The sequence below is a fragment of the Chelonoidis abingdonii genome, chromosome 6 (assembly GCF_003597395.2).
Source record: "Chelonoidis abingdonii isolate Lonesome George chromosome 6, CheloAbing_2.0, whole genome shotgun sequence".
NCBI classification, from domain to species: domain Eukaryota; kingdom Metazoa; phylum Chordata; order Testudines; family Testudinidae; genus Chelonoidis; species Chelonoidis abingdonii.
The window spans coordinates 107,066,346-107,093,124 of NC_133774.1; the positions used below are offsets into that span (position 1 = coordinate 107,066,346).

General features: G+C 40.9%; 1 protein-coding gene across 4 annotated transcripts in view; it reads right to left on the bottom strand.

Moving 5' to 3' along the window:
- Window positions 1-26,779, bottom strand: part of ADAMTSL1 (ADAMTS like 1) — a 684,387-nt gene that overhangs the window by 105,159 nt on the left and 552,449 nt on the right. For all 4 annotated transcript variants that reach the window (XM_075067314.1, XM_075067313.1, XM_075067312.1 and 1 more), the window contains 5 exons: window positions 23,418-23,622; window positions 21,823-21,970; window positions 17,045-17,129; window positions 11,422-11,723; window positions 2,793-2,922 (listed from right to left, as the gene is read on the bottom strand). In XM_075067314.1, coding sequence (XP_074923415.1) covers window positions 2,793-2,922; window positions 11,422-11,723; window positions 17,045-17,129; window positions 21,823-21,970; window positions 23,418-23,622 — 870 coding nt within the window. The remainder of the gene's footprint in view (window positions 1-2,792; window positions 2,923-11,421; window positions 11,724-17,044; window positions 17,130-21,822; window positions 21,971-23,417; window positions 23,623-26,779) is intronic.

Here is a 26,779-nt window from a genome sequence, read left to right on the forward strand (position 1 = left end):
GTCTCCCCATTCTCCACGTGCCTCTATTCGCTTGCACTTTCAGCGCCCTCTCCCTTAAGTGCGCTCCAGCTGCTCTTGTCTCCATTAGTTCAGCCTGCAGGCTCCGAGACTGCTCCGGCTTCATCACAGGGCTCAGAGTCTCTCGCCGCTGCTAGCTGGCACTCTCCTCTCACTTCGTTGCACTGATCATTCACTCCTCCGACTCCTTTTCTTGACCCAGCTTTAGTTACATCTCTGTCAGATTATCTGCTATCACAGCCTCAACAAATATAGTCATTAATTTCTTGTATATTACATTGCATATATTTCACTTATCACCATATTGTATCATTGACACTGATTAATACATTTTATTTCTTTTTATAACACCCATTGTTGCCTCCATTTTCTGATATACTCATTTCATTGATGCCATTGTGTATCATTGTGTATAACCACTTAATACCGCTTAATACATTCTATCTGAGATTGTTTACCATTTTATATAGAAGCTACCATTTTACTTTGCATTTTTTTGGTAACATTTGCATTCCACACTGTAACTAGAGTTTTCCTATATAAAGTGAGTTTCTACTGACTGTACTGTACCATTGTGCTGACACCCACTTACTGTACCGCACTGTTAGAAACCTACACTGTTAATAAGAAGAACCCCCCCCATTTGTCTATGTAAACACCCTAACACCCCCCCATCGTATTTCATTGTTAAATTCCACACTCCTTTTCCTATATAAACAGAAATTATTGGCACCCCCCTGTGTGGTAAGGCTCCCCAAGATCCCATACCTCCGGGCAGACAGGAGAAATGCCAAGAGATACATATAATGTGAGCAGACTGACATACATACTCCCCTTTTCCCACTCCCACCCTGACCTACCATCAAAAGAATTAGATATGGTATTCTGGAGCGGGAAATTGCACACTTTAAAGTCTGTATGATGGCCAGAGAGGTTGAACGTGCTTCAACGTTTTTTGAATGTTATGAATCTGATGTCAGATTTGTGCTATTATTCTTGCATAGAGACTGTCCGATTTGGTCAATGTACATGCAGAGGGCATTGCGACCATGATAGCATTAATCACATTGGTGTACAGGTGAACGAGCCCCTGATGGCATGGCTGATATTATAAAGATGACACTTTGCAGTGCCTCTATGTGTGTATATATCTCCTTACTATATGTTCCATTCTATGCATCCGATTGAATGGGCTGTAGCAGGGCCGCCCCGGGGTGGTGGTGGGGGCAAGTGAGGCAATTTGCCCCAGGCCCCACAGGGGCCCCCAAGAGAATATAGCATTGCAACTTTTTTTATGGAAGGGTCCCCCAAAATTGTTTTGCCTCAGGCCCCCTGAATCCTCTGAGCGGCCCTGGGCTGTAGCCCATGAAAGCTTATGCTCAAATAAATTTGTTAGTCTCTAAGGTGCCACATGTACGCCTGTACTTTTTGCGGATACAGACTAATATGCCTGCTACTTTGAAACCTAAATCTACTGATATACCAACATAACCATACACCCCTAAGTATACTACTCATATATATATAGTACCATACATGTGCATATGTAAAGGCTTAAGAGATTGTCATTTGCACCAGTGCCCCTTTTTATACCACTCTGTCAATGTAAAGGGGCATTAAAGTGGGCTTATGTTATGTTTAAACCCATTTTAAGGTATTTTACATTGACAGAGCAGTGTAAAGGGGCTTTGATGTAAAAAGAATCAGGCCCTAAATAATTACAAACATATATAGTACATTCACACACATAACATAGTATAATTACCTACAGACTTGGAAAGGCCTAATCACACCTAAACAAAGCCCCAAGAATCTTTTAAAAGCCATTTTGCTTCATGAGTGACAGATATGATACCCTGCCTTTTTCCTGGAAATGGGAAAGTGTGCTATCTTTAGGATGAGGGTTTTCCACAGCATCCTCCACCATAGTATCTAAGCACTGGGAAGAATAGATTCTGGAGGACTTTTGAGGGCCAGGTAGACTGAGAGGTAGGAGGGCGGACAATGTGGGCATCCAAAAGTTTCAGGTAAGTTTGGGTAAAGTTCAGATGAACAACCAAACATTTGGATGCTTATCTGATTTCAATGTATGAGCCTTCTGAGATATGCCCCTCCATTTTAGCACGGTTCTGTGACTTTAAGCAAAATAATACTATACACTGAAAAAGTTATAATACATTACACAGTGTGTGTTGCGTGTGTGTGTGTGTATGTATTGTTTAAATAGCTTACACTGAAATCACCTCATGATAGTATATTTGATTTGTTTCTGCAGTGGTATCTTTAAATCCCATTGAAAAATCTTCAGGCAAAGCTCATGATTACGAGTCTTCCATCACCATGGCACGCAGCTAATCATTTTTAAAGCCAGTAGGGACCATTAGGTCATCTAGTCTTACCTCTTGTATGATAAAGGCCGTAGACTTTCATCCAGTTAAATTCTGTCTCTTCACTTTACAACAATTAAAAAGAATCACGTGGGATTGAAACAAAAACATTAGTTTAGTTTATGGGGTGCCACTGGGCTAAAAACCTCAGGCCCTGATACTATTCTCAGTTATACTCATATACACATAGAATTCCAGCGAAGTCCAAGTTCACACCAGCAAATCTGGCCCCAAATGTCCTAGTTTCACAGATATTTAAAACAGTTTAAAGTGGGAGTTTGGGACATTGCAAATTAGTTTCAAGCATGAAATAACAATAACTATTCCTCTCCTCCATGCACAGGAAAGTGTGTGCTGCTGAAGGTAAGGATGTAAGCTGCTGCCTACCTTGGGGGGCAGGGCTCCAGATTACAGGCTTTCAGTAGCTGTGGAGGACGGCGGCTGGTCACACACAGAGTTTCATCTGCAATCTCTCTTGTCTGTTTGTTCAAGCAAGTCACGACAGCCTCCTGGACACCTGCACATAACATTCCGGTCAGGACTCAGTGCATAGAACCCAAGGGGTGATGAAGTGCAGACATGGCACCTGCAAGGGTCCTGCTAAATTGCTGTGGGGGCCTCTGCACATCAGAAAATACAGTTTGATACGCAGGACGATCAATGAAGCCAGTTCAGACATTACTGACAAACCTGTAGTGGGGGCAAAGGGAGGTGCTCCTGTCATAAACAGATAGCTAAGGGTTAATGTCTCTTTCCCCTGGAAAGGGTTAACAAACAACACCTGACCAGAGGACCAATCAGGAAACAAGATACTTTTAAATCTCGAGGGAGGGAAGCCTGTGTTTGTGGTTTTTGGGTTTGGCTTTGTTCTCTCTGGGTCCTGGACAGGACTAGAGGTGCAACCAGGTTTCTCCAATCTCCCTGCTACAGTCTTCTTATTTATTCAGAATAGGAGTAGTAAAAAGGCAGTTATAGTTTTTTAATTGTTTTTCTTTATTTGCAGATGTGTATTTGCTGGAAGTTATCTTAAATTTATTCTGCTGGAGAGAAGATTCTTTCTAATGTCTTAAGCTAAAAGACCTGTAATATTCTCTTGATTAGAGACATTTTGTTTTCCTTCTTTTATGAAAGTTTCCTCTTTTTTTAGAATCTAATTGATCTTTTGGTTATCTTGGGTAAGACTCAAGGGAAGGGAGTCTGCACTCACCAGGGAATTGGTGGGAGGAAGAAGATACGGGGGAGGGAAAACCTGCTCTCTGCGTTTATCTCTGTGTTAGATTCACAGAGCTTGAATCTGTATTGCCTCTGGGTGAGGGGAGAGAGGAAGGGTGAAGGGGAATTCCTCTGTGTGTTAGATTCAAGGGGTTTGAATTACAGTATCTTCCAGGGTAACCTAGGGAGGGAAAGAGTTTACTTTCCTTGTATTAAGATCCAGGGGGTCTGGATCTTGGGGGGTCCCCAAGGAAGGTTTTGGGGAGACCAGAGTTTATAGGGCACTCAGAGTCCTGACTGGTGGCAGCACTACAGGAGCTAAGCTGGTAATTAAGCTTAGAGGATTCATGCTGGTACCCATATTTTGGACGCTAAGGTTCAGATTTGGGAATTATACCATGACATGATGACAGCGTGTGGGAAAGATAAGAATCCAAAAGCCAGTTAAGAATATTATTTTTCTTTTTCTAGCTGCTTGTAAGCAGAGAGAAGCGGTTTTTTTTTTAAACTGCAGCCAGAGAATTTTTTTTTCTTTTCTCCTTTCTGGTTGTGCAGAGAGATTGCCTCACGCAAGGGCCATTAAGTTTAACAAGGGTCGTTTGTTAAACAATAGAACTCCAGCTGTGAGTCAACTACACCAGCAGAACACACATGCAAATAAAGGGGTTTTTTTTTGGTTTAATTTACACGTGAAAGATTAGATAGAAGAAGTTAAAAAAAAAAAGACTCTGTTGCTAAGCCAACCCCAGGAGACAACAGAGAGCCAGCAGTTCAGACAACAAACACCAGAGGGCACCCCAACACAAGAAAACAGGAACCATGACTTCCAGGGCAAAACTGGATGCAGAGGAGCAAATCAAATAAGCAGACCACAGGCAACAAATGCAAAAAAAAGAAAAAAAGAGGTGGAGCTGAAAGATAGGGAAGAAAATATCAAACTGGCAGCCTACAAAAGAGAACAAGCAGCCAAAAATGCAGCCCACCAACGAGAGAGGGAGAAACACCAACAAAAAATAAAAAAAACAACAAAAACAGAATGAAGAGAGGGAAAAAGAATGAAAGCATGAAATGGACTTGGCGCGGGCCAGGCAGGATGCTCCAGCCAGTCCTAACAACCCTGCGCCAATGATTGTTCCACATCACAAGAAATTTCCCACCTACAAGGCACGTGATGACACTGAGGCCTTCTTATAAAATTTTGAAAGGGCCTGCCTTGGGTACAGCATCTCTGAAGACCAGTACATGGTAGAACTTGTAGAAGGGGGCAAAGGGAGGGGCTCCCATGCCCGATGAGTTGATTGACATGCTAGCATGAAGTTTTGCTGCTCATGCTCTACAGCCATGTAATATGCAGGGCGAGGTGTTCCACGCTGACTGGAAGCTCAGTGAGGACATTAACTTGACCACCTAAAGACTAGGAATGTCTCTCCTGGCATGTTGGCCCTGAGTGACTGGGGTGAATCACAGGTCTCCACTCCCTTTGTTTTAACAGGAAACCTCCACCTATAATTCTTGTAACTCTCCAGAAACAAACATGCCTCTGGCCACATTCACCATTGCTTCTCCTCTCCTCCTGCTCCCCACCTACCTGAAGATAGGGTGATCAGATGGCCTGATTTTGTAGGGATGGTCCCGGTATTCAGGGCTTTGTCTTATATAGGCACCTGTTACCCTCCACCCCAGTTGTGATTTTTCACACTTACTATCTGATCACCCTACATGAAGTTCCAATTAAATAACTAAAAAGGAGGCCCCGGCTTTGCTTCAATCAGCCATCGCTGTCAATCTCATAAAAAAACTTTATTCGGGTGACAAATTCCTTGGTCCCCCACCTTCCACAAGCAGAAGCACAAAACAAATGTCCTTCTAACACTGCAACAATGAATGCAACCATACTGCATACCGGCCAAGGCAGCGATGTGATAATTCAATTAAGAGCAGGAATGGTGTTAAAGATGGCCCATTTATATGTTATATTTTAAGCAGAACAGGACTGTTCTAGGTGCACAAAAAAAAGTGAGGTGATAATATTCAGCATTTGTGAACAATAGCTGTTGTCAGACTGCGGCATCCAGAGACCAGAGCTCTAACTTGCACTCCCCTAAATCTAATCTAGACACTGGTCATGCAGGGGAGTAAGGCACCTTTGAGAGTTGGATTGAAGGCAGGGAAGCTACAATTGATGCCACTAGGAAAACAACAGCAAAATGTTTGCGGATGACACAAAGCTGGGGGGTATTGCTAACACAGAGAAGGACCGGGATACTATACAGGAAGATCTGGACCACCTTGTAAACTGGAGTAATAGTAATAGGATGAAACATAATAGTGAAATATAATAGTGAAAAGTGCAAGGTCACGCACTTAGGGATTAATAATAAGAATTTTAGATATACATTGGGGACGCATCAGTTGGAAGCAACAGAGGAGGAGAAGGACATTGGGGTATTGGTTGATAGCAGGATGTCTATGAGCCGCCAATGCGATATGGCCGTTAAAAAAGCAAATGCGGTTTTAGGATGCATCAGGCGAGGTATTTCCAGCAAGGAGAAGGAGGTGTTAGTGCCGTTATATACGGCGCTGGTGAGACCCCACCTGGAATATTGTGTGCAGTTCTGGTGTCCCATGTTTAAGAAGGATGAATTCAAACTGGAACAGGTTCAGAGACGGGCTACTAGGATGATCCGAGGAATGGAAAATCTGCCTTATGAAAGGAGACTCAAAGAGCTTGGCTTGTTTAGCCTGGCCAAAAGAAGGCTCCGGGGGGATATGCTTGCTCTATATAAATATATCAGGGGGATTAACGTTAGGGAGGGAGAGGAATTATTTAAGCTTAGTACTAATGTAGGCACAAGGACGAATGGGTACAAACTGGATATTAGGAAGTTTAGACTTGAAATTAGACGAAGGTTTCTAACCATTAGGGGAGTGAAGTTCTGGAACAGCCTTCCGAGGGAAGTAGTGGGGGCAAAAGACTTATCTGGCTTTAAGACTAAGCTTGATAAGTATATGGAGGGGATGATATGATGGGATAGTTTAATTTGGGCAATTGATCTTGGATTATCAGCAGATAAGTCTGCTCAATGGTCTGTGAGGGGATGTTGGATGGGATGGGATCTGAGTTACTGCAGAGAATTCTTTCCTGGGTGCTGGCTGGTGAGTCTTGCCCACATGCTCAGGGTTTAGCTGATCGCCATATTTGGGGTCGGGAAGGAATTTTCCTCCAGGGCGGATTGGCAGGGGCCCTGGAGGTTTTTCGCCTTCCTCTGCAGCGTGGGGCATGGGTCACTTGCTGGTGGATTCTCTGCAGCTTGAGGTCTTCAAACCACAATTTTGAGGACTTCAATAACTCAGTCATGGGTTAGGGGTTGTTATAAAAGTGGATGGGTAGGGTTCTGTGGCCTGCTTTGTGCAGGAGGTCAGACTAGATGATCATATTGGTCCCTTCTGACCTACGAGTCTATGAGTCTATGTGTCAAGTATCAGAGGAGTAGCCGTGTTAGTCCGGATCTGTAAAAGCAGCAAAGAGTCCTGTGGCACCTTATAGACTAAGACGTTTTGGAGCATGAGCACAATATTATTCACCAATATGCAACAACTTACAATAGTGCTACTGGAGTGCAGTTTGTTCAAAGTCATAGATCTTCCTGTTCATGGAACTATTGGCCCTGCTTCTCTGTTCTCTGCCCCCAACATACACTGCAAGCTAGGGTGGTGATAGCCCCATAAAGCACAGCTCCATAGTATGCAGGGGATAGAGACAGGAGTAGACAGCTAGAGTGCTGCACATGTCCATTCCAGGCGCGCACAGAACTTCAGGAGCTACACCATTCCCAGGTGTTCAGGTTGCAGCCACAGTGAGCTGGGACAAGGGGATAGGGAAGGAAATCTGCCTCTTACTGAATATTTACATCACGTGGAACACTACCGAAATCCCTAAAGTCAGCCAATATCATTGTGAGTTTTTTCCCCTACCAGATGGTCCAGAGAATGGTATTTATAAACACAATATTTTCTTAGTGGGACACTTATTTATAAACACAATATTTTCTTAGTGGGGGAATAGCCCCCAACGGTGATTCTATTTGATCTGGTAGCTTCGCTACCTCAGTGGCTTTCCCATGTAGGAGTTTCACAAATAAATTGCTATCTAATATTATGTGCAATATAAAAGTGTTAGCATTTTCACTGTGCTTGCCCTGGATTTGTAATCCACAAGTGGTCTAAAACTGAAAGTGCTGAGTCTAATCCGTCTTCCCAAACCTCACTACAACTGAGGAGTCTCTACAGCTCAGGATCAGTCTCTTAGGCTACTCTTTGCTGTACAATATTTTTTTTTTTTTTAAACTTCCAGGCCCTGTTTGTGTCTCCTCCTTGGTTATTCAGTCCATCTAAATTGTCTCTCAGTGTATATCCAGTAGCTTTCTTGTCTATCCTGCCAGGATACTGCCCCACTCATTAGAAAGCTTGCTAACTTTTTAAGAGAGTCCAGATTTTATTTCAAAACAGTTATGTCAATGAAGGGTGAAGTGTTTGAAACCTACCACTAAACATCCCCTACCCATATGCTGTAACACTGACAGCAGGTTTCAGGGGGTAGTTCGTTTGTATTTTGCTGCAACAGGCCACATGTCAATATCAAAATATTTAGCATGAACTGCAGACATATTAAGTAGCATGTTCAATTACAGCTGACTGGCAATGCCAATAGAATGTTTAAATTAATATTCCAACATACATACACTATCGTAACAGATGTACCCAAATATTCAAGATGTGTTACATGCAGTCTCAGAACCTTCCAACAACTATCCAAGATAGGAATAGACTCAGGTATTGTTTATTGCTTGTATTTGCCATCTAAGCTGACTACAAGCCAACAGCATTATGATAACTTTGTAAGTTGCACTGTACAACTTCTAGGGTTAAACCCTCCCCCTGCTACACAGACACATATGGTGGCAGAAGGGGCGTAAGAAGTCAAAATGCAGTGTGGGATTGTGGCGCTCATGATGTGGACTGGATACAACATCTAGTCATAGCGCACAAACTTGAACTGGCATTTCCCCCACTCTTAATATGATGGGACAGGCACCAGGGCCACAAGGGTCACGATTATTCAAGCAGGGAACATGGCTAGCACTCAGCCCAGCAGACATGATTTCTGCCACCATCAGCAAGTGTAAATGGCAAATACATGTCAAAGCACAGTATTCTGGCCCCATTGTTAACACCTTGCCCAATGACTGCAGGGTGTCTCTTGCCTGCCCTGTACAGGTCTGGCCCCCAGGCTGACTGAATTTTGCTGCCACAGGGAGGATTTGGATTTGGTCTTGGGAAATAAAAAAATCTCTATCTTTCTAATGAAAATGGAGAGTTTCCAACAGAATGCATTGCAAACTGGAATTTTTTTAAAAAATAACTGTTTTTATCGCTATGCGTGAAATGCTGATTTCTCAATATAAATGTTATAGGCTAAATTCACTGGTGTGATACTACTGATCTGAGTTACCACAATAGCACAAAGGAGCTGGAAACCTGGCTCAACTGGCACTGGGGGATTCTCCGAATATAGGGGACTTCCAGTGGCACAGAACCACCAGAGTGGCTCTAACATGACCTGCCATCTTGTCTGCCAGCATAAGTATTGTGGAAAATGGGGGTGGTGGCTAAAGAGCCCCTGAGTCCATCTAGGCCCTGCTGCCAGATTGACTCCTGAAGGCTATGGTCATAGGATACAGGCTGCAGTAACCTGTGCCAGGAACCAAACAGTCTTCCGGCTTGGCCCAGCATCAGGGGAACATAAAGGTGGCTCAAAACAACTTTTGCCTGCCCACCCCTCTCCACAGTCTCACACTTAATGTGTCACAGCAGGCTAATATAAACTGTCCCTATATTTTGGGTAGGCCAATGCATGTAATTAAAGATAAGTTTTAAATCAATACAAGAACCATTGCTTATGTCCTCCAAAATTCTTCCATTACGTCAGAAACTGTGCAGGAAAGTAATAAGAAAAAATAAGAAAAGGCCGCCCCTTCCACTTTCCAGAGGACACTTGCTTCAGGCTCACTTCTAAATATTTATCACACAACATTTCACCATAATGAAGCTGTCCTGCTTCAAACTGTTTTCTTTCAAAATACCTGTCAGTTCATGAATGGGAAATTAAAATATAACAGGGTACGGGAGAGGGACATGAATCTAAGAAGTTTAAATTCACTTTCAATATACCATCAAATGGGATTTTCTATGTTTATATCTACCAGAATAGCATAATTGTTACATGCTATCTGATGACAGCTCTGGGAAATACAGCCACTAACGGCAGACAAAATTACTAACTAGTTCCTTCTGGTTGCTACCTCTCCAAGGTGAAAGGTTACTTCTATGTCTATCCAATTTCATCTCATGAGAGTACAAAACCAATAAAATTAGCTTGACCCGTCTTGCAACTGTAGCTACAAAAATTTTGATTTAGAATCTATTTCTTAATCTGGCATATTTTTGGTTGACTATATAAAAATAAATAAATAAATCTCCCGGCTAACCATTTTTGTCAATAATCAAAAGATCTTAAATTGGTAAAGCGAAGTGTTTCTGTCATCATAATTTATGTATGTTATGTATGTTATATATGAAAATGTATACATATATATACACTGTATATATTGAAATTGTTTCTTTTCGGTTCAAGGGGACATTGCTTGAGCTATTCAAGATTCCAGGTTCAAAATACAAGCATTACAAATCATTATTGGCCAGACTCAAAGTACAGTGGTTGCTATTAAAAAGTCAGCACTTGTCACTAGTCAACATGCACTGGTATAGTTAGTTATAATTAGAGCAGGAAATAATGGTGGAAAACTGTATGTTAACTGCAATCAAATGCCAACTACTGCAGACAGCACTTTGCGACATGCTTTGCATCCTTTTCTATCTTCTGGAACTTTTTTCTATTGTATTTGACTGCTGGAGGATAAATATTTAGCCAACTATCAAACTTCAACCCACTACTGACCTCTTTCCAATTCTGCAATATCATTCCCATTTAATATAGAAAATTGATTCTTTTGGCCATATTATTTATCTGCATTCTTTTGTAAACAGCCTGAAAATTGCCTTTAAAAGGGCAGTAGCTGGGAAAGCCTAGGGTTTTAAACAATTGCAATGGGAAAATATTTGAGAACCAACTGGACAAAAGATAGCATAAACTCAAATTAATACTATACAATGTGTACATTATTACCATAATATGCATAACCTTTGACTTTCATCAACTTTTAGACTCTCCAAATGCAAAGTCTGTTAAGCTTTAGGCAATCGAATGGTTGGCAATTTTTGCCATATGTTTTCTTTTTGCACTGGAATCCAAGTTAACGTCAGATGGTAGCACAAGCTACAGAAACCAGCTGAGCCCTCAGTAGTTCAGTAAGCAAATGCACCTGCAGTGGCAGAACTGTGCATATATGACCATGTCAAGAGACAAGCACAAAAAATGATGCTAGTTTGTCTTATTAGGCTGGTTTATGTTATTCTTCCTTGTGTGAATATAAAATATGAGTCATCGAGAACGAAATGTAAACAGCAGTATTAGCTGATTAATCATTCACAGCTGAGAGCATGAGCATGGCATTTGATACCCAATGGGCCCCGAATAGGAAATTCATGTAGCTTTCCATTGTAGCCTTTTTTATTCTTCAAACAGAAGTAGCAAAACCCTCTTTTAGACAGTGCTCATTGCAAAGCACTGTATCCTGAAAAGGGGAAAGCAAATTAACCAAAGCAAAAAGCAAATTGCCCTCACCTCCTCCACAGGATTCTGAGCATTCCGTAAAGCCCTCGTATTCCCAGTCATAGAGTTCATCAAAATCCTGGAGGCCCCCATAGATCAGTTCAATTTCCTCAGGGTTAGATTCAGCAGCCTCCCCACTGCAGGGGCCGCTGTAACAGGCTCGTTGTGATGCAGGTTTGGGACCTTCACATTCGTCGATAGGCAGGTCAGCCACAGACTGAGAGAAAGACAGGAGCACCTGACACTTCACAGGCCGCACCTGGCTGCCCACCCCACATGTGACACTACAGGCAGACCAGGCCTCAGGAATAAACCTATGGTAAGCAAGAAAGAGGGCAAAGTAAGCAGCAGGTCCAAGATAATTGGGCAGCATCCCTTGTCCAGTGGTTGCAAAAAACATTATTATTTGTCTGGGAAACAAGTGTTTCATCTCATCATACAAGTACTTCTGTAAAGTGCTCATCACAGCCATAGGTCTTTGATACCTTATAGTTCTTAGGGCAAATCTCAGTATAGTTCTAATGTCTCTCTCACCCCCTTCTTCTCTCCTCTGATCAACACACACAACATTCAGAATCCCAGATGTGAGAAATGAAAGACACCTGTTACATCATCTAGTTCATTTATACCTAAACATATATAATACACAAGCAGACAAAAAAAGAAATACTATGTTACAACATCTTGGAGCTCTTTGGAATGGGAGTTGCTATATAAATACCATCTATTATTATATAATTTCACCATGCTCAGCAGCTGATAAGGCAAATACTGGAAATAACTTCAGGAATTTATATTTTTTGTTCAGCTTCCTAGACCCAACTTTTACATTATGAGTTCTAGGTCTGGAAGAATAGGTTTCCTCTACTATAATCACTGGCCTCAAAAGCACATAGGAATTTGATGGAGCTGAAAGCAAAAAAAACACCTCATACATGGGTTGGTATTAGAAATACATTTACTAACAGCAACCTCATAATAGTATCAAAGATAGTGCAGTTTCTCCATACACTAAAACCAGGAAATAATGATGGGGTTTTAGATACTGTTGTGTAGTTATCATTGGCAAATGTTACTTACTGATTAGTGCAAAATCTCACGAGCATGGGAATGCAAAGTTTTTTTGTTTGGTCTATACCTAACATACCTATCTTCACTGACACAATGTGCTTTTCTGTGTACGAGTGACAGAGTAGCAGCATTATTAGTCTGTATCCGCAAAAAAAACAGGAGTACTTGTGGCACCTTAGAGACTAACAAATTTATTTGAGCATAAGCTTTCGTGGGCCAAAACTCACTTCATCGGATGCATGCAGTGGAAAATACAATAGGAAGATAAATATATATATCTTCCTACTGTATTTTTCACTTCATGCACATATATGTGTGTGTGTGTATATATACACACACACACACACACACACAGAACATGAAACAATGGATGTTACCATACACACCATAACAAGAGTGATCAGTTAAGGCAGACTTGAGGTAATGGAGCAGATCTACCACGCAGCAGTTACTCTAGGAAATAAGAAGCAATGTGGTGTTTCAGAGCCTATGCTGTGGTAACTACTGGTAAATGTTGCCTTCTCAATTGTGTTCACAATAATAGTAATAGTCATCATCAATAACTCCCTAGAAGCCAGAATCATGGACCAGAACTCCACTGTGTTAGGCTCTATACAAATACAGAACAAAAAGACAGTCCCTGCTTAATTCTAATTTTTTTAATGAATTAATATAAAATGCTTTCCAAACTTGCTGTTTAAGTAACACAAACAAAAAGAGTACACTCCTCTGGCACTGGTTCATTGCTCTGTCATATCTAAAGTCACTTTCTCCCTTCCTCCGTGCAGCAAAAGTGATGCTGCTTCTTCCCCAAAGCAATGACAGTATTGGCCTGCCCTCCCAAATGGATTCTGGTGAGATGTCCTTTCTTCTTATCTTCCCTTCCCACTTTTTAAGAGGACTCACTCACTCTTTCAGGGGACCACTATTGAGAAGAGAAGGGAAAACTGAAAGGAGGGCACTTGGTGACCTTGTTCTGTTATGATTGACCTTATAGTGTCTGTTGTTACTGAATGGCTGAAACACAGTTGACATTATGGAGCCCAGCTGTGGGAAAGTCTGAAGGATGCCATTGTCTGCCACCCCCCAGCGGGTGTCTCTGTATCAGTGGCACTGACAAGCCAGTAAAAGGAGAGGGGTTGGGATCAAAAGTGGAATACTTGACAAAGAAAAATATGAGTTAAAAATAAATAGTTCTTGTAAAGAAAGCCATGTACTTGTTTCTTTTAGCTGCAGACACTCATCTGGTGGGCCACACAGCTTTCTCATATTACAAGAGTTTTCTAGGCTCCCTTGCAATGTGACTGACTCTGTATTTAAAAGAGGCAGTGTATTTGATTTTTTAGTTGCTGCTGCTGGGCATAGTGCATAGGACCTATTTCAGCTGAAAAGATTTCTGCTGTGCCAGTTAGTCTGTATGCAAGTTTCATAAAAATGTAATGAATACAGCAGGCCACACTGTGCATGCTGGTATGTTGAATAACCCAGAGTAGCACCATCGACTTCAATAGATTTACTCTGGATTGATGAGATTTTGGCTCATTGGTTCTGTAACATAGCTAACAAACCTTGATGAAAATATATTTCAAGGAAATGTGGGAATTAAAACAAAAACAACATAGAACATGAATTTGTAAGGCAATCAATAAAAGTGGGCCAAATGTTCAAAGGTCCCACCATCTAGCCTTCAGTTTGCATATGCAATCAGTTGCATGTGCAAGTGAATAGTGAATAGTGCTTGTATGTGAAAACCCAGCTGTGCATGCCAACTGATACAAATCCATTTACCTACTTTGTGTATATAAGCACTGTTTAAACATATAGGCTTTTGCATGCAGAAATAATTGCACCAAATTGTGGACACGAGAATCTTTTGAAAATTAAATTAAATTTTAATTTTTCCAGACTCATACTCAAAACATAAGATGTCAGCTCGCTTGCCGTCTCATGTGATATGCTGCGTGGTATTCTCTCTCTCTCCCTCTTAGTTTAGATAGCATGATCTAAGATCTTCTATAATTACATAAGGGAATTTATTTCAAAACTCAACATGATTGGCATTTAGAATGTGGCTTTTCATCTAAAGATCATCTCATTTATAAAAACAACAGAATGGACTTTGCTATTTTAACAGATATTGTTGGTGAGAACGTCCATAATTTGTTTTGGCATGAAATGATCATATTAATTTAACTTCAAAACTCTCCAGAGGGCAGCTGAGCAGCAGTGTATACTTTGCTTTGTGAAAGTAGCTGCAGGGAAACTGGTGAAGTGGGAGGCTGAAACATAAAGCCTGATCCAACATTCACAGTCAACTCACGACTTCAGTGGACACTGGATAAGACCCACAGATGGCTCCGTTGTCTTTATGAGATCAAGACCATTCTATTTGACTGTACATGCCATGGGCGCTGCTCCTTGAGAATCTGCGTATCCTCAGGTATATTATGAAGAATCAAAATGAATACTGACTGACAGAATATACATGATCTAATGGGCATGGTGAAAACGTCTTCTCTCTTTCTTCACTGCCACTCCTCCAGCTGTTCCCTTATGCTTCCTTTTGTTCCTTTCTTAAGATGCTATTTACATTTTTTAAATCTTCTTTGGGTTACTCTGGGGTTTAGCTAAAGATCTGGGTGCTCTGAACCTTTGAAAAAAATCACAGGTGTCAATTTAGACACCCAAAAAATCAAGACATCCCAAAGCAATGGCTACTTTTAGTGACTTGCCCAAAGTCTCCGAAGGTGTCTGCGATAGACCCACATTTCTTATTGTGGCTCTAACTTTGTGTGCATCACTCTAATTTGCTGCATCAAGGTCAGATTCCTGCAATCCTGGTGCAATCAAAACTCCTACTGGTTTTACTAGGAATACAGGTACTAAATTGAAGAGAAAGTATTCAGCATTTTTTAGCTCCCTTTTTAGGTTCTTGTTGGAACGTTTTGTTTTAATTTTGCAGCAGTAGCTGTAATTGCATATTTTCCTTTAGTTACATTGCTAATTTTTCCATAGAACCACTGCAAGCATGAATAGGAAGAAAATATCTGTATGGTTTCAAATGCAATAAATGAATAGATTTAGAAAAAAAGGCATAAGGACGTTCCTTTAGGAAATCCTGTGTTCTGACTTTTAGCTTAAGGATGTAGCCCAATCTGTATCCAAATGTGCCTGCTACATGATGCAGGGGTACTACCTGGTCAATGGGGAGCAAGGTGTTAACCAAGATCAACTTTGCATAGGCACAATGGGGAAGAACTATAAACCAGATGCTCGGAAGACGGAGGGGAAGAACCCCAGTCGGGGTGACAGGACTGGGTTAAACGCTAAGGCTGTAGAGTTCTTTGATATTTTTTCTGCTAACGGTCATTCATTTCACTTGCTACCAGTGCATTAGCCCTTGAGAAAAAAGCCCTTGCTGGCTGCTTCTGTATTTTTCTCTGCTACGTCATTTCAGCTTTCAGGGCCAATCCCCTGAAAGGATTGTAGAATCTGTAAAGCATGTGACTGAACACCACATTTGTTTTAAAGTGATGCTGGTCATTGGTCCAACCTGTACTTTCCCGAAACTACAGTGTTGTGTCTACTTGAGAGGAAAGATGGTCCAGTGGTTAGGGCATTAGCTTGGGAGACCTAGGCTCAAGTCCCTGCTGTGCCACTGATTTCCTCTCTGACCTTGCATAAGTCACTTAACCTCTCTATTCCCTAGCTCTCTACCTGTAAAACAGGGATAATAGTGCTGCCTGACCTCACAGGGATGTCGTGAGGATAAAGTAAGACTGTGAGATGCTGTTATAGGTTGAGACTACAGCCCAGAAAAGCTGAGAAGCACTGCCTCAGGCCTTTGATCATTTCCCATGGACTGATATTTTCTTTCGTTTTGTGTTGCTGAAGGCAAATACTTCAGGGCATGTTAGTCTTTTATTCTGGATTTTCTTCAACTGTTAGAAAACCTGTCTAGCTGCCAGGTTCAGGATGCTTTTTGCTCAAATACAGTCCTTCCACTGTTGACTGTTGCTGGTTCATCCTGTGATCTACAAAATTCTGTCTCTTTCTCTCTGTCAATGTTCAAGAATTTTGTTCATAATTAAGACAAAATACCTTTTTACCCCAAGACACTCAGATCTTATTAATGACTGTCCTTTACACCCATTTTAAAATCTTTTGTAAATTTTTGAGGGTGGTGAGTTTTTGTTTTATAGGAAAGAGAAAAGAGGTTTCCAGAAATGAGGAACAGGGCCATACAAGTACCATAGACAGACAGACTTTCCACACAGTGTTATTTTAAATGCCTTTAAATAAAAGACATCATGATTATAAGTTTACTTGAATTAAGTCTAAATCTCCAAGTACACCATACTCCTGTACTCAATTTCTCCATCTCTTATCTAGAGCCTGATGCAACTTTCACTAAAGCCCATTAACATCATCAGGATTTGAATAAGGCCCTTATATCCTAATGAAAGATCCAAACACAATTCTGGGTAGATTATTATTTTAATGCAGGCCCTGAATTCTGAAATTACTATAGCGTGTTTTCAACAAATTATGTTTTAAGACTTACGATGGTTCTTCAGACACCATTGCTCCATCTTCCAGTTCTTGTGCCTGCTTGTACCATGGCAGTTTAGCTTCCACAGGAAGTTTCTCTAGAGAACATACACAGGCACATGAAAACAAAAACCGTATAGCTATGCACACTGCTTTGTTTCTGTAAGTGACTATATCTGCATTTCTGTAATGTCCTTGTGTGTATGGATGTACACGTGCATATGGAGCAGCACAGAAGGGGGAAAGGGAGAGAGAGAGAGAGAGAGAGACACTCCATTATGATGCAGAATATATAAAGAAATATAGAGTTTCAATGAAGAAAGAAAATTTGTTTTTATAATGCTAGAATGGCAAATTAAATGCCATTTTAGAAGCAAGCCAAGTGGTCTACACAGGTGGGCACTTTAGCAAAGTATTTTTCAAAAACTCTTCTAACATCCATGGGGAGAATCAGGTTTTCATCTACACAGCAGAGCTACAATATTCATGGTGGTTGTTTTGGCTTTGAGTTTTGTATTTGCACAATAGCACTGCCAATAACTGTACTTACCAACAGAGACAAATAATTGGAAATTGCAGTGCATCAAATTCATCTGCTCAAGTAACTTTTGGGGGGGGCCAGTCCAGGCCTAAGCATGAATTAACCTCATGTAAGCTCCCAAAATAAGGCTTACTGGGGGCCTAAGTAATACATAAACCCTTGTGAAGACTGCACCCCAAAAGACTTTTAACAAGGGGGGGGAGCAATTTCCTAGTAACATTGCTGCTGACTCTACAACAGACCTTCACCAACCTTGCATTGGCCCTGTGTGTATCCGTAAACTTTACAGCCTCATAAAGTACATTAAATTCACTTTTGATAGATTATGACATTGAAGAAAATCCACATCTGATGAGTAATACTGCAAGAAACAGAGAAAGCAGAGTGAAATAGTTCAGCGATGTTCTCTGACTCTAAGCTTATCAGTTCATCAGCTATGTGGATTTTGAAAAAATGAGTTGGATATTTTTTTCTGTCATTTTTGATAGAAAACAGCACAGATGCTTTTTATTCTCCAAGATCTGCACAAAACATAAGTTGCTTTTGCGGGAAAAAAAGCTCTTTATGAGCCAAATTCTACTTCCACAGCAGTGTGAATTCGGAGTATCTGCACTGAAGTCAATGGAGCTGTTCTGATTTTACAGTGATCTAAAGGGAGAGCAAGTTTGGCACAATTTCTCTGAAATCAGCTCTGCATTTCTTCTGTGTAGTTTGGGTCAGGATTAGGAAAAAAAACTGATAAACACACAAAGAGTGGTATTGAGCCCTATACAGAGAACCAGTGCAGGGTCTATGTACCACCTGAATCCCATTTAAGCCTTTTGGGTTTAAGTGGCAGACACACCTCGCCCTGGTCTGCTGCAGGGGATTAATTTTACCCCAAATACATGAGAATTTTCAGGGACCTGGTGCATACAACACTGGATTTTTTACATAAACATGCAAACTACTGAAACTGTCAGTAGCACCATTAGCAATGTACAGGGATCCTAACTTGCCATTTGATTTCACAGCTACTGCAGCTTCAGCTGAGCAATACAAAGTTGTTTGGGAGTAAACCAGTGGCTGGAAAGAAAGGGTGCACTAACATTTATTATGCCTTCACTTCCAGAAATAGCAGGCCAGGTTTCTACTCTGATATATTTATTAGTGACATTTAAGGATGAATACGTGCCAGCACAGCTCTTAGTTTACCATATTTGTTATCCAAAATATGTAAGAGAGATTTTTATTTATATACCATACAGCTTATTTTTATGAGCTTTGGAAGGCCAAGTCTTACTCTTTTGCTTTCCTTGTTGAATGCAAAGTCTTGTAAAAAGCAGTTTGTGCTTTCCTACACAGCTGACTGCAAAGTGACTTTTATTTTAACCTTCCCTTTTTTTTGGAGGGCAGGGGGCAGTGTTATATGTTGGTGGGGAGAAGCAGGTCAAATCAATTCCAATTAACTGAACTGTAAAACACACTTCTGTGTTAGAGACGTTCACTTTGATTAAATAACTTGTTACAAATAATGAAACAAAAAACAATTTTGAAAGTAATTTAGTGAAAAAAACCAAGACTTTGGAGATAAAAGAAAAGCCCCCTGCTTTTACAATAGATTCATGTTTTTAGCCTAGTACAAACTCAAACCCTATGCCCTGTGTTGTGCAGGAGGACAACTATATGAACACAAAAACAATCAAGAGTCTGGTGGCACCTTAAAGACTAAAAGATTTATTAAAAAACCCACTTCTTCATACGAATGGCATGCAGAGCCACTGAAGAAGTGGGTTTTTTACCCACAAAAGTTTATGCCCAAATAAATCTGTTAGCCTTTAAGGTGCCACTGGACTCCTCGTTGTTTTTATGGATACAGACTAACATAGCTACCACTCTGATATATGAACACAGTGGTCCTTCCTAGCATTAAAAACCACAAATCACTATTTAAGTTAGGGATATCTTAAATTTTCCCTAGGATTCTCCAGTACCTTTTGAGGCACCTAAGAGCTTTAATGAGCAAAGAGAGGGATAAGTTTCAGCAGCTGCATACCCTTCATTTTTATTTAGCAGACATATATTAAGATAAAGACTGCTCGGTATTTTTTTCTTATAATCTTGACCAGCCATAATCACTGATTTTTTACCCTGTGGTAATCCATCTTCAGAATGCAATGGTAGGCTTTGTTGAAGTGTTGACTAGCAGATGCATACTTTGCCACAGGTATTGACTTGTTCAACTGTAATTTATAACTCTAAATTTATTAAGCAAATCACCTCTTTTTGGATAGATTTCTAGCAAGATTCAGCCCTGCAAGTGCATGAGGCAGGAAACTGTATCACCCGGCACTTGAAAGGGAAACTGTGAAAGAGGAGGCATTTGACCTGGAAAGGACAGCAGAATGTATTTTTAAAACCACACCAACCCCTTCCCACTCCCAAAACAAAACTCTACCAAACCAAAATGCTACACTGCATGCTCAAGTCTCCCCTCTGGGGAGCTGATAAGAGAAAGAATGAACTATGTGTCACAGATGTTAGTCACATCACTTAATGCGCTACTGGAAGGCACTCAGAGATTATGTTGATGAGGGTGGCATAAGAACCTACATAGAACAGGATAGAATAGAATACTGAATCAGAAGAGTAGCTTTGCCATGTGGTTGGGGTTCTATAGGAGCCCCATCAGCAGAGGTTTCATCTTGGCATTTGGTTCTCTCACTTATCATGGGCCACTGGGTATGGAAATAAAAATTCCAACTTTCTCCTTTCCATTTGCTGCCACTAAAAGGTTATAGGCCACTTTTATTGGATTTCAACCATTCAAGTGCCCTTAATGTGTATTATCCGTAGTGATTTACAAAATTATATTAGTTTTATTTATGAGTGGCTCATGTTGGATCTGGAGCCTCCAACTCAGAGAAATTAAGGTCATATTTATCGTATTTTAGCCAGGAAAATTTCCATTAAAAATAAACTCACACGACACACCTGGGAAGGCTATATCCATGTGGAGGTGTGTGTATATATAAAAAATTGTAGAACCATGTGATAATTTATCAAGTACCTTTGACTGCTGGCCCTGCCCCTTATTCCATTTACCCCGGGATTTACTCTTACATTCCAACCCCATGAGCAGCTTCATAAAGCTGCCTTATAGAAATTAACATGGCTCAGCAACTTTTCCTCCTCCCCTCAACCAAAGTGGGGAATTCCTCCCAATATCCCCACTAAGGGGGGATATGATAGAGGTATATAAAATCATAAGTGATGTTGAGAAAGTGGATAAGGAAAAGTTATTTATTCTTATAATACAAGAACTAGGGGTCACCAAATGAAATTAATAGGTAGCAGGTTTAAAACAAATAAAAGGAAGTTCTTCTTTACGCAGTGCACAGTCAACTTGTGGAACTCCTTACCTGAGGAGGTTATGAAGGCTAGGACTATAACAATGTTTAAAAGAGAACTGGATAAATTCATGGTGGATAAGTCCATAAATGGCTATTAGCCAGGAAGGGTAAAAAATGGTGTTCCTTGCCTCTGTTCATCAGAGGATGGAGACGGATGGCAGGAAAGAGATCACTTGATCATTGCCTATTAGCTTCACTCCCTCTGGGACACCTGGCATTGGCCACTGTCAGTAGGTAGACTCTGGGCTAGATGCACCTTTGGTCTGACCCGGTATGGCCATTCTTATGGTCTTATCACTTACTGTCTGAGGCTCAAGACAGAGACTATTCAATTCTGCAGCAGCCAAGGGTTCTCTGCACATAAAACTGTTGTGATTTTCAAGTCTGTACAATCTTGCAGCCTGGCTAGTAATAGGAGCTTCTCCACGGGACATACAGTGCTTGCTTTTAGCTTAGTTAAAGCTGCTGATTTGCCTGAAGGCTATTTAAACTTATGCGTAAGTTTAAACCAGTCACTTAAAACATTTTTGTTTCCCTTTAATAAAGCACTATGGGCAAACTTTAGCCTTGAAGTAGTCAGTGAAGTTGCACCCACTTACATCAGGGCTGAATTTGGATTTTTCTCTAGGTTGGTGGCTCACCAGCTGACAGTAATAAGATCTGTTTTGTTTTGAAAGATCTACAAGTTGCCAGCATTTCAACCACCACCACTTACATTCAAACTGGTACAACAACGGCAGTGTCCCTCGATAGAAAGCCATGAATTACTGCATTCAGACAGACTTGGGAACTTGCAGCCAACAAGCAAAAACAGTTCCTTAATGTGGCAGAGCTGTAAAGATTCATCTGCCTTTTTACCTTTGGGTTTGTAGCAAGGAGTGGGTCCAATACATTCTTCTTTTATGTGAGGCTTTGTTTTAGGGCTGCAGCCTCCTGTGTGCATCCCTCTGTGATCAATGCAGAGAACCACACGGTATCTCAGCCCCTGGCCACATGTCACAGTGCACTGAAAGAAGAAAAGAAAAAGTACAAAGTAGCAATTTAAAAAAAACAAACCCAAAAAACACAGACAGACACAAACACACACTGTACACCCCCTGTGGGAAAAATGGAGTATACAGCAATAATGTAACAGCATTAGAGGGCAAAACTTGGATCAGAAACAGCCCATATTGGCCCATAGATTACTTGTTTGATACTGGTTAGGGATAAAGTTGACAAACATTTACTGTTTTTTCCTTTCTGTTCTGCACAATTGTTTGATTTAGAGATTCAGCTGCTGGATTTCTCTCTCAGTGTCAGTCTACCAACTCTCTCAGCATTGGTCAATTGGCCTGTGGTCATCAGTTCCATACTGGATGTATTCACTAACACCTTGTCAATTTCATCTGTGGCCACTCCTGCACTGCTTGGACAAGGCCCTGGAGTTTATGGGTTAACGGGCATAATAACTAAGTATTCTGGAACATGGGAATAGTGTGTATAGAGTGAGAAACTATTTGGGCTTTAAATTCCATGCATTTTCTCAACTGAATTCTTTTATATGGCATGTCATTTTCCCCCAGGATAGTGGGTTTCTGAAGCTGCAAGCACCAACCAAACAGGAGAAAGCAGAGAGTAATAATGCTTTGCACATATCTGCAATCTTTAATCTGAAAATCACCAAGCACTTTACAGATGATAATCTACCACGCCCCACATTTTGGTAAGGTAGGTAAGTTTTTAAAGTCAGTTTTATAGGTGAGGAAACTCAGGCATAAAGAGGATAAATGACTTGACTAAGCTCAGACCTGTTGGGATAGGACCCAGACCTCATTTCCCTCCAGTCTTGTGCTTTTAAAGAAAAGCTAGAGTCAGGGCTAGATAAGTAGGTAGCGACTGTGGTACTAAGTAGTGATTATAGAGCAAAGAGTCTCCTGACTATGCTTGCATGGCTACTTATATTTCAGATTGCAAAGCAGCAGTCCAGGATATTTGACTTGTGGACAAAGAGTACGAGATAAATGTGTATTAGAACATGTCCATGAACACCTTGCATCTCTCTGCATGTGCATATATGTTTCTACTTCATCATTTATATCTGATGGTTATTTAACACATCTGATCTGATTTGCTCTTCCATCATTCTCCTCAGCTAATGTTATAAATCCTGAGTATTCACTCTGCAGTAGGATAAAAGCCATTGCTTGAAGAAGAAAGATCAGAAAATTCCACCAGGTAAATAAGCTTAATGAATATTCTTATTCTACGACACTCTCACACACAGGGCTTTGGAGCGGAGCCGGAGCTGGAGAGCGGAGCAGGTCCGGAGCAATGGAGCTGCAGGTTTTTGCCTGGAGCTGGAGCGGAGCTCCAAAGCCCTTCTCACACACATTAACAAAACAGATTTGTTCCCAATGCCTGGCTTAAATACAAACAACGACGACAACAAAATCCAACAAAACACTGTGTACCGGAGACCACTCCTGGGCCAGCCATTTTGGGCAGTCAAATATGTTGCAGGGCTGGACAACGGGCATCTTTGGTGTGTACATGCACTTCCACTCTTCCACAGGGCTGATGTGCCCCTGAATGTCCTCCTCCACACAAGAGACTGTGCGGCTCTGAATGCCCCCTCCACATGAGGAGGAGCAGGCTGTCCATGGAGTACTCTCCCATCTGCAAAAAAACAAAACAAAAGGCATCAATGAAGGGGTAAAAAAACCCAAATGCTCGAAATTTTCTTGCGGTCTTTTTTTGTTAAGATTATTATTATGAGCAAAACTTGGTCATTTATACGTATGGCCCCAACAACCACGCACTCTTACATATGGCGCCTTTAAAAATTTTCTTGCCATTAGTATTTAACTTACAAGATGTTCCCCTTTCTCCCCCACACCCAGTAGTCCAGGTTATTACCACAGACAATTTAACTTATGTTAATTAGGGAGACTATTATATCTTGGCACTACGTGCCACATATTGGGAGACCCAAGTTCCAAATTGTTAAAAGCTCAGGACATGTCTACATGTAAAATGTTACAGCGGCACAGCTGCGCTGCTGTAGTGTACATACTACCTATGCTGATGGGAGGGATTCTCCCCTCGGGTAGGTAATCCTCCTCCCAGAGAGGTGGTAGCCAGGGCAGAGAAGAAAGTTTCTGTTGACCTAGAACTGTCTAAATGGGGACTTAGGTGAGGGGAAAACAAAGATGGAAGCAATTTTCTCAAGAGAATAAAATGAGTGTGTGACAAAGTATGTGTGAACAGGAGATAGAACTACAGCTAGCGTTACACTGATATGGTTACTGACTATTAGAGAAAGACTGGTTAGTTTGGGAAACACTGTTGCTATTGTCTGACTGCTGTTGAGTAATGAGAAGAATATTTTAATTTGATTTATAACAAGTGACATTTTGTTGAGAAAAAACAGTGAAATGTGTGCTCTGGCTGTTTTATCAGAATGTCTATATATATACATATACACATAGATTTCAGAAAAATATATATACTGTATATATGCATAAACAATGTGTGCGTATATACTGAATACACACAAATGGAGTAACATTGATTTTCTTGAAGCAGTTGTATTAGCCATTGTCACACATAGGATCAAAGACTAAATGGGCCCTGGGTCTGATCCAGACTGGTGATTCTTGTATAGCTGCCTGCACAGCAAATATATATTAGAGCTAGTCAACAGTATTCAGTGAAACATTTTTCCTGAAGAAAATGCCTTTTCAATTAAAATGAAAGTTTTTGCAAAAACAAAACAAAGAAAGTCTGGTTTTTTTTGACAAACAAAAACAAAAATTTCATCTTTAGGAAAAACTAAAATCCCCCCATTCCGAATTCTTTATTCCGGGAGATAAAAAAAATAAGCAATAAAAAAGCAAGAGCGGTGCTCCCCAATCAAAACAAAATCAATATTTTAATTAAAAACAAATGAAAAAAATCATAGAAAAATTCTGACAGGATGAAAAATTTTCAATTCTTCTCAAATGCTTCACCAACTGCACTTACCTTTTCCTGACCAGCTCTAATGTATGTATATCTGCACACATACTAGCTAAAGGCTGATTGCATTCTATAAAGATTTTATTGACAACAGTGTGAAATGGCCACATTGTTTACCAGTGGCAAAGCCATAGATGCGTCATGTAGCTCATCTCAAAGGAGTGCTAATAAAACTTTTATACCACCCGTTCTATTCTGCAACTGCGACAGAAGTTAAAGAAAAGGTACTTTCAGAACTTAGTTTTAAAATATTTTGTTAGGGAGTCTCCCCCGGTAGAGTCAGAGTTTCACTGGAGCCCACCTATATAGGCCCAAAATTGGAACTAACAAACATTAAAAAAGCCTCTAATAATTACCTACAATAACTTTTCCACACATAAAAGTGTGATGATTGGAGTCTGATATCTTGAGACTTTCCATGGGAATCCAAGTCTGCCCTTTTACGGAAACTTTCCAGCTGCTTTGTGCTATCTCAATACTACAAAGCAACAGAAACAGGGGGCCACGAATTGGCCCTCAGGCACTATATCAATTTTTGAAAGGGTTTCTGGGATCATGGCTCTTAAAAGCAGAGGTCACAGTTACCTGAGACTGAGGGAGGATTACCAACTACGAGGAATTTGGGAACAAAGTAGTGCCCAGTGAGGACTCTGGTACCAAAAGTGTGTATTACATGCAATGGACCACGTCCTCCTCGCTCTGTGATAAAAGGCAAGGCAAAAGGAAGTTCCTGCAATGATTCCCTCCCAGAGCTTATCCCAACCTGATCCCAACCTTTCAGATCCCGTGGAGCCTTGCTACCTACTCCACTTGGTGATAACCAGCCTTGCAGTGACTAGGCTACACAGACAAGACAATATGGCCTGGGGCTGTAGGCTCTATAGGTCCAGAGGAAAGACAATTTGCATCCCCCCTGATCCTAGCCTTGCCTCAAGTCTCCCCAAATCCTCCCTCTAGTCCCTTTAACCTCAGCCCATTCCTTCCCCAAACGGATCCTAGACCTGTCATATCTGGAGTGGGGGTGGTGATGCTAAGGAGGTTTCTGACCCTGATCCATGCACAGAGAGTTCCAATCCATTTGTGGATTTGGGGGGAGGGAAATGATACCCCCCATGTATAGAATGGTGGTGGGGTTGGAATAGTGGATCTAAAGGGATTGTTATAGGTTGAGACCAAACCCCAGAAAAGCTGAGAAGCACTGCCTCAGGCCATTGATCATTTCTCATGGACTGATATTTTCTTTTTGTGTTGCTGAAAGGCAAATACTTCAGGGCATATCAGTCCTTTATTCTGGATTTTCTTCAACTGTTAGAAAACCTCTGGCTGGCTGTCAGGTTCAGGATGCTTTTTGCTCCAATATAGTCCTTCCACTGTTGACTGTTGCTGGTTCATCCTGTGATCTATAAAATTCTGTCTCTTTCTCTCTGTCAATGTTCAAGAATTTTGTTCATAATTAAGACAAAATACTTTTTACCTCAAGACACTCAGATCTTATTAATGACTGTCCTTTACACCCATTTTTAAATCTTTTGTATATTTTTGAGGGTGGTGAGTTGTTGTTTTATAGGAAAGAGAAAAAAGGTTTCCAGAAATGAGGAACAGGAAGGAAGGAAGGAAGGAAGGAAGTGTGTGTGTGTGTGTGTGTGTGTGTGTGTGTGTGTGTGTGTGTGTGAGAGAGAGTGTATTTTTAATACTGCAGTGAAATTACAATGTGAAGTGTCCAGTTAACACTTCTCCAGTCATAACGGGAGAAAGGGTGTGTGTGTGTGTGTGTGTGTGTGTGTGTGTGTGTGTGAGAGAGAGAGAGAGAGAGAGA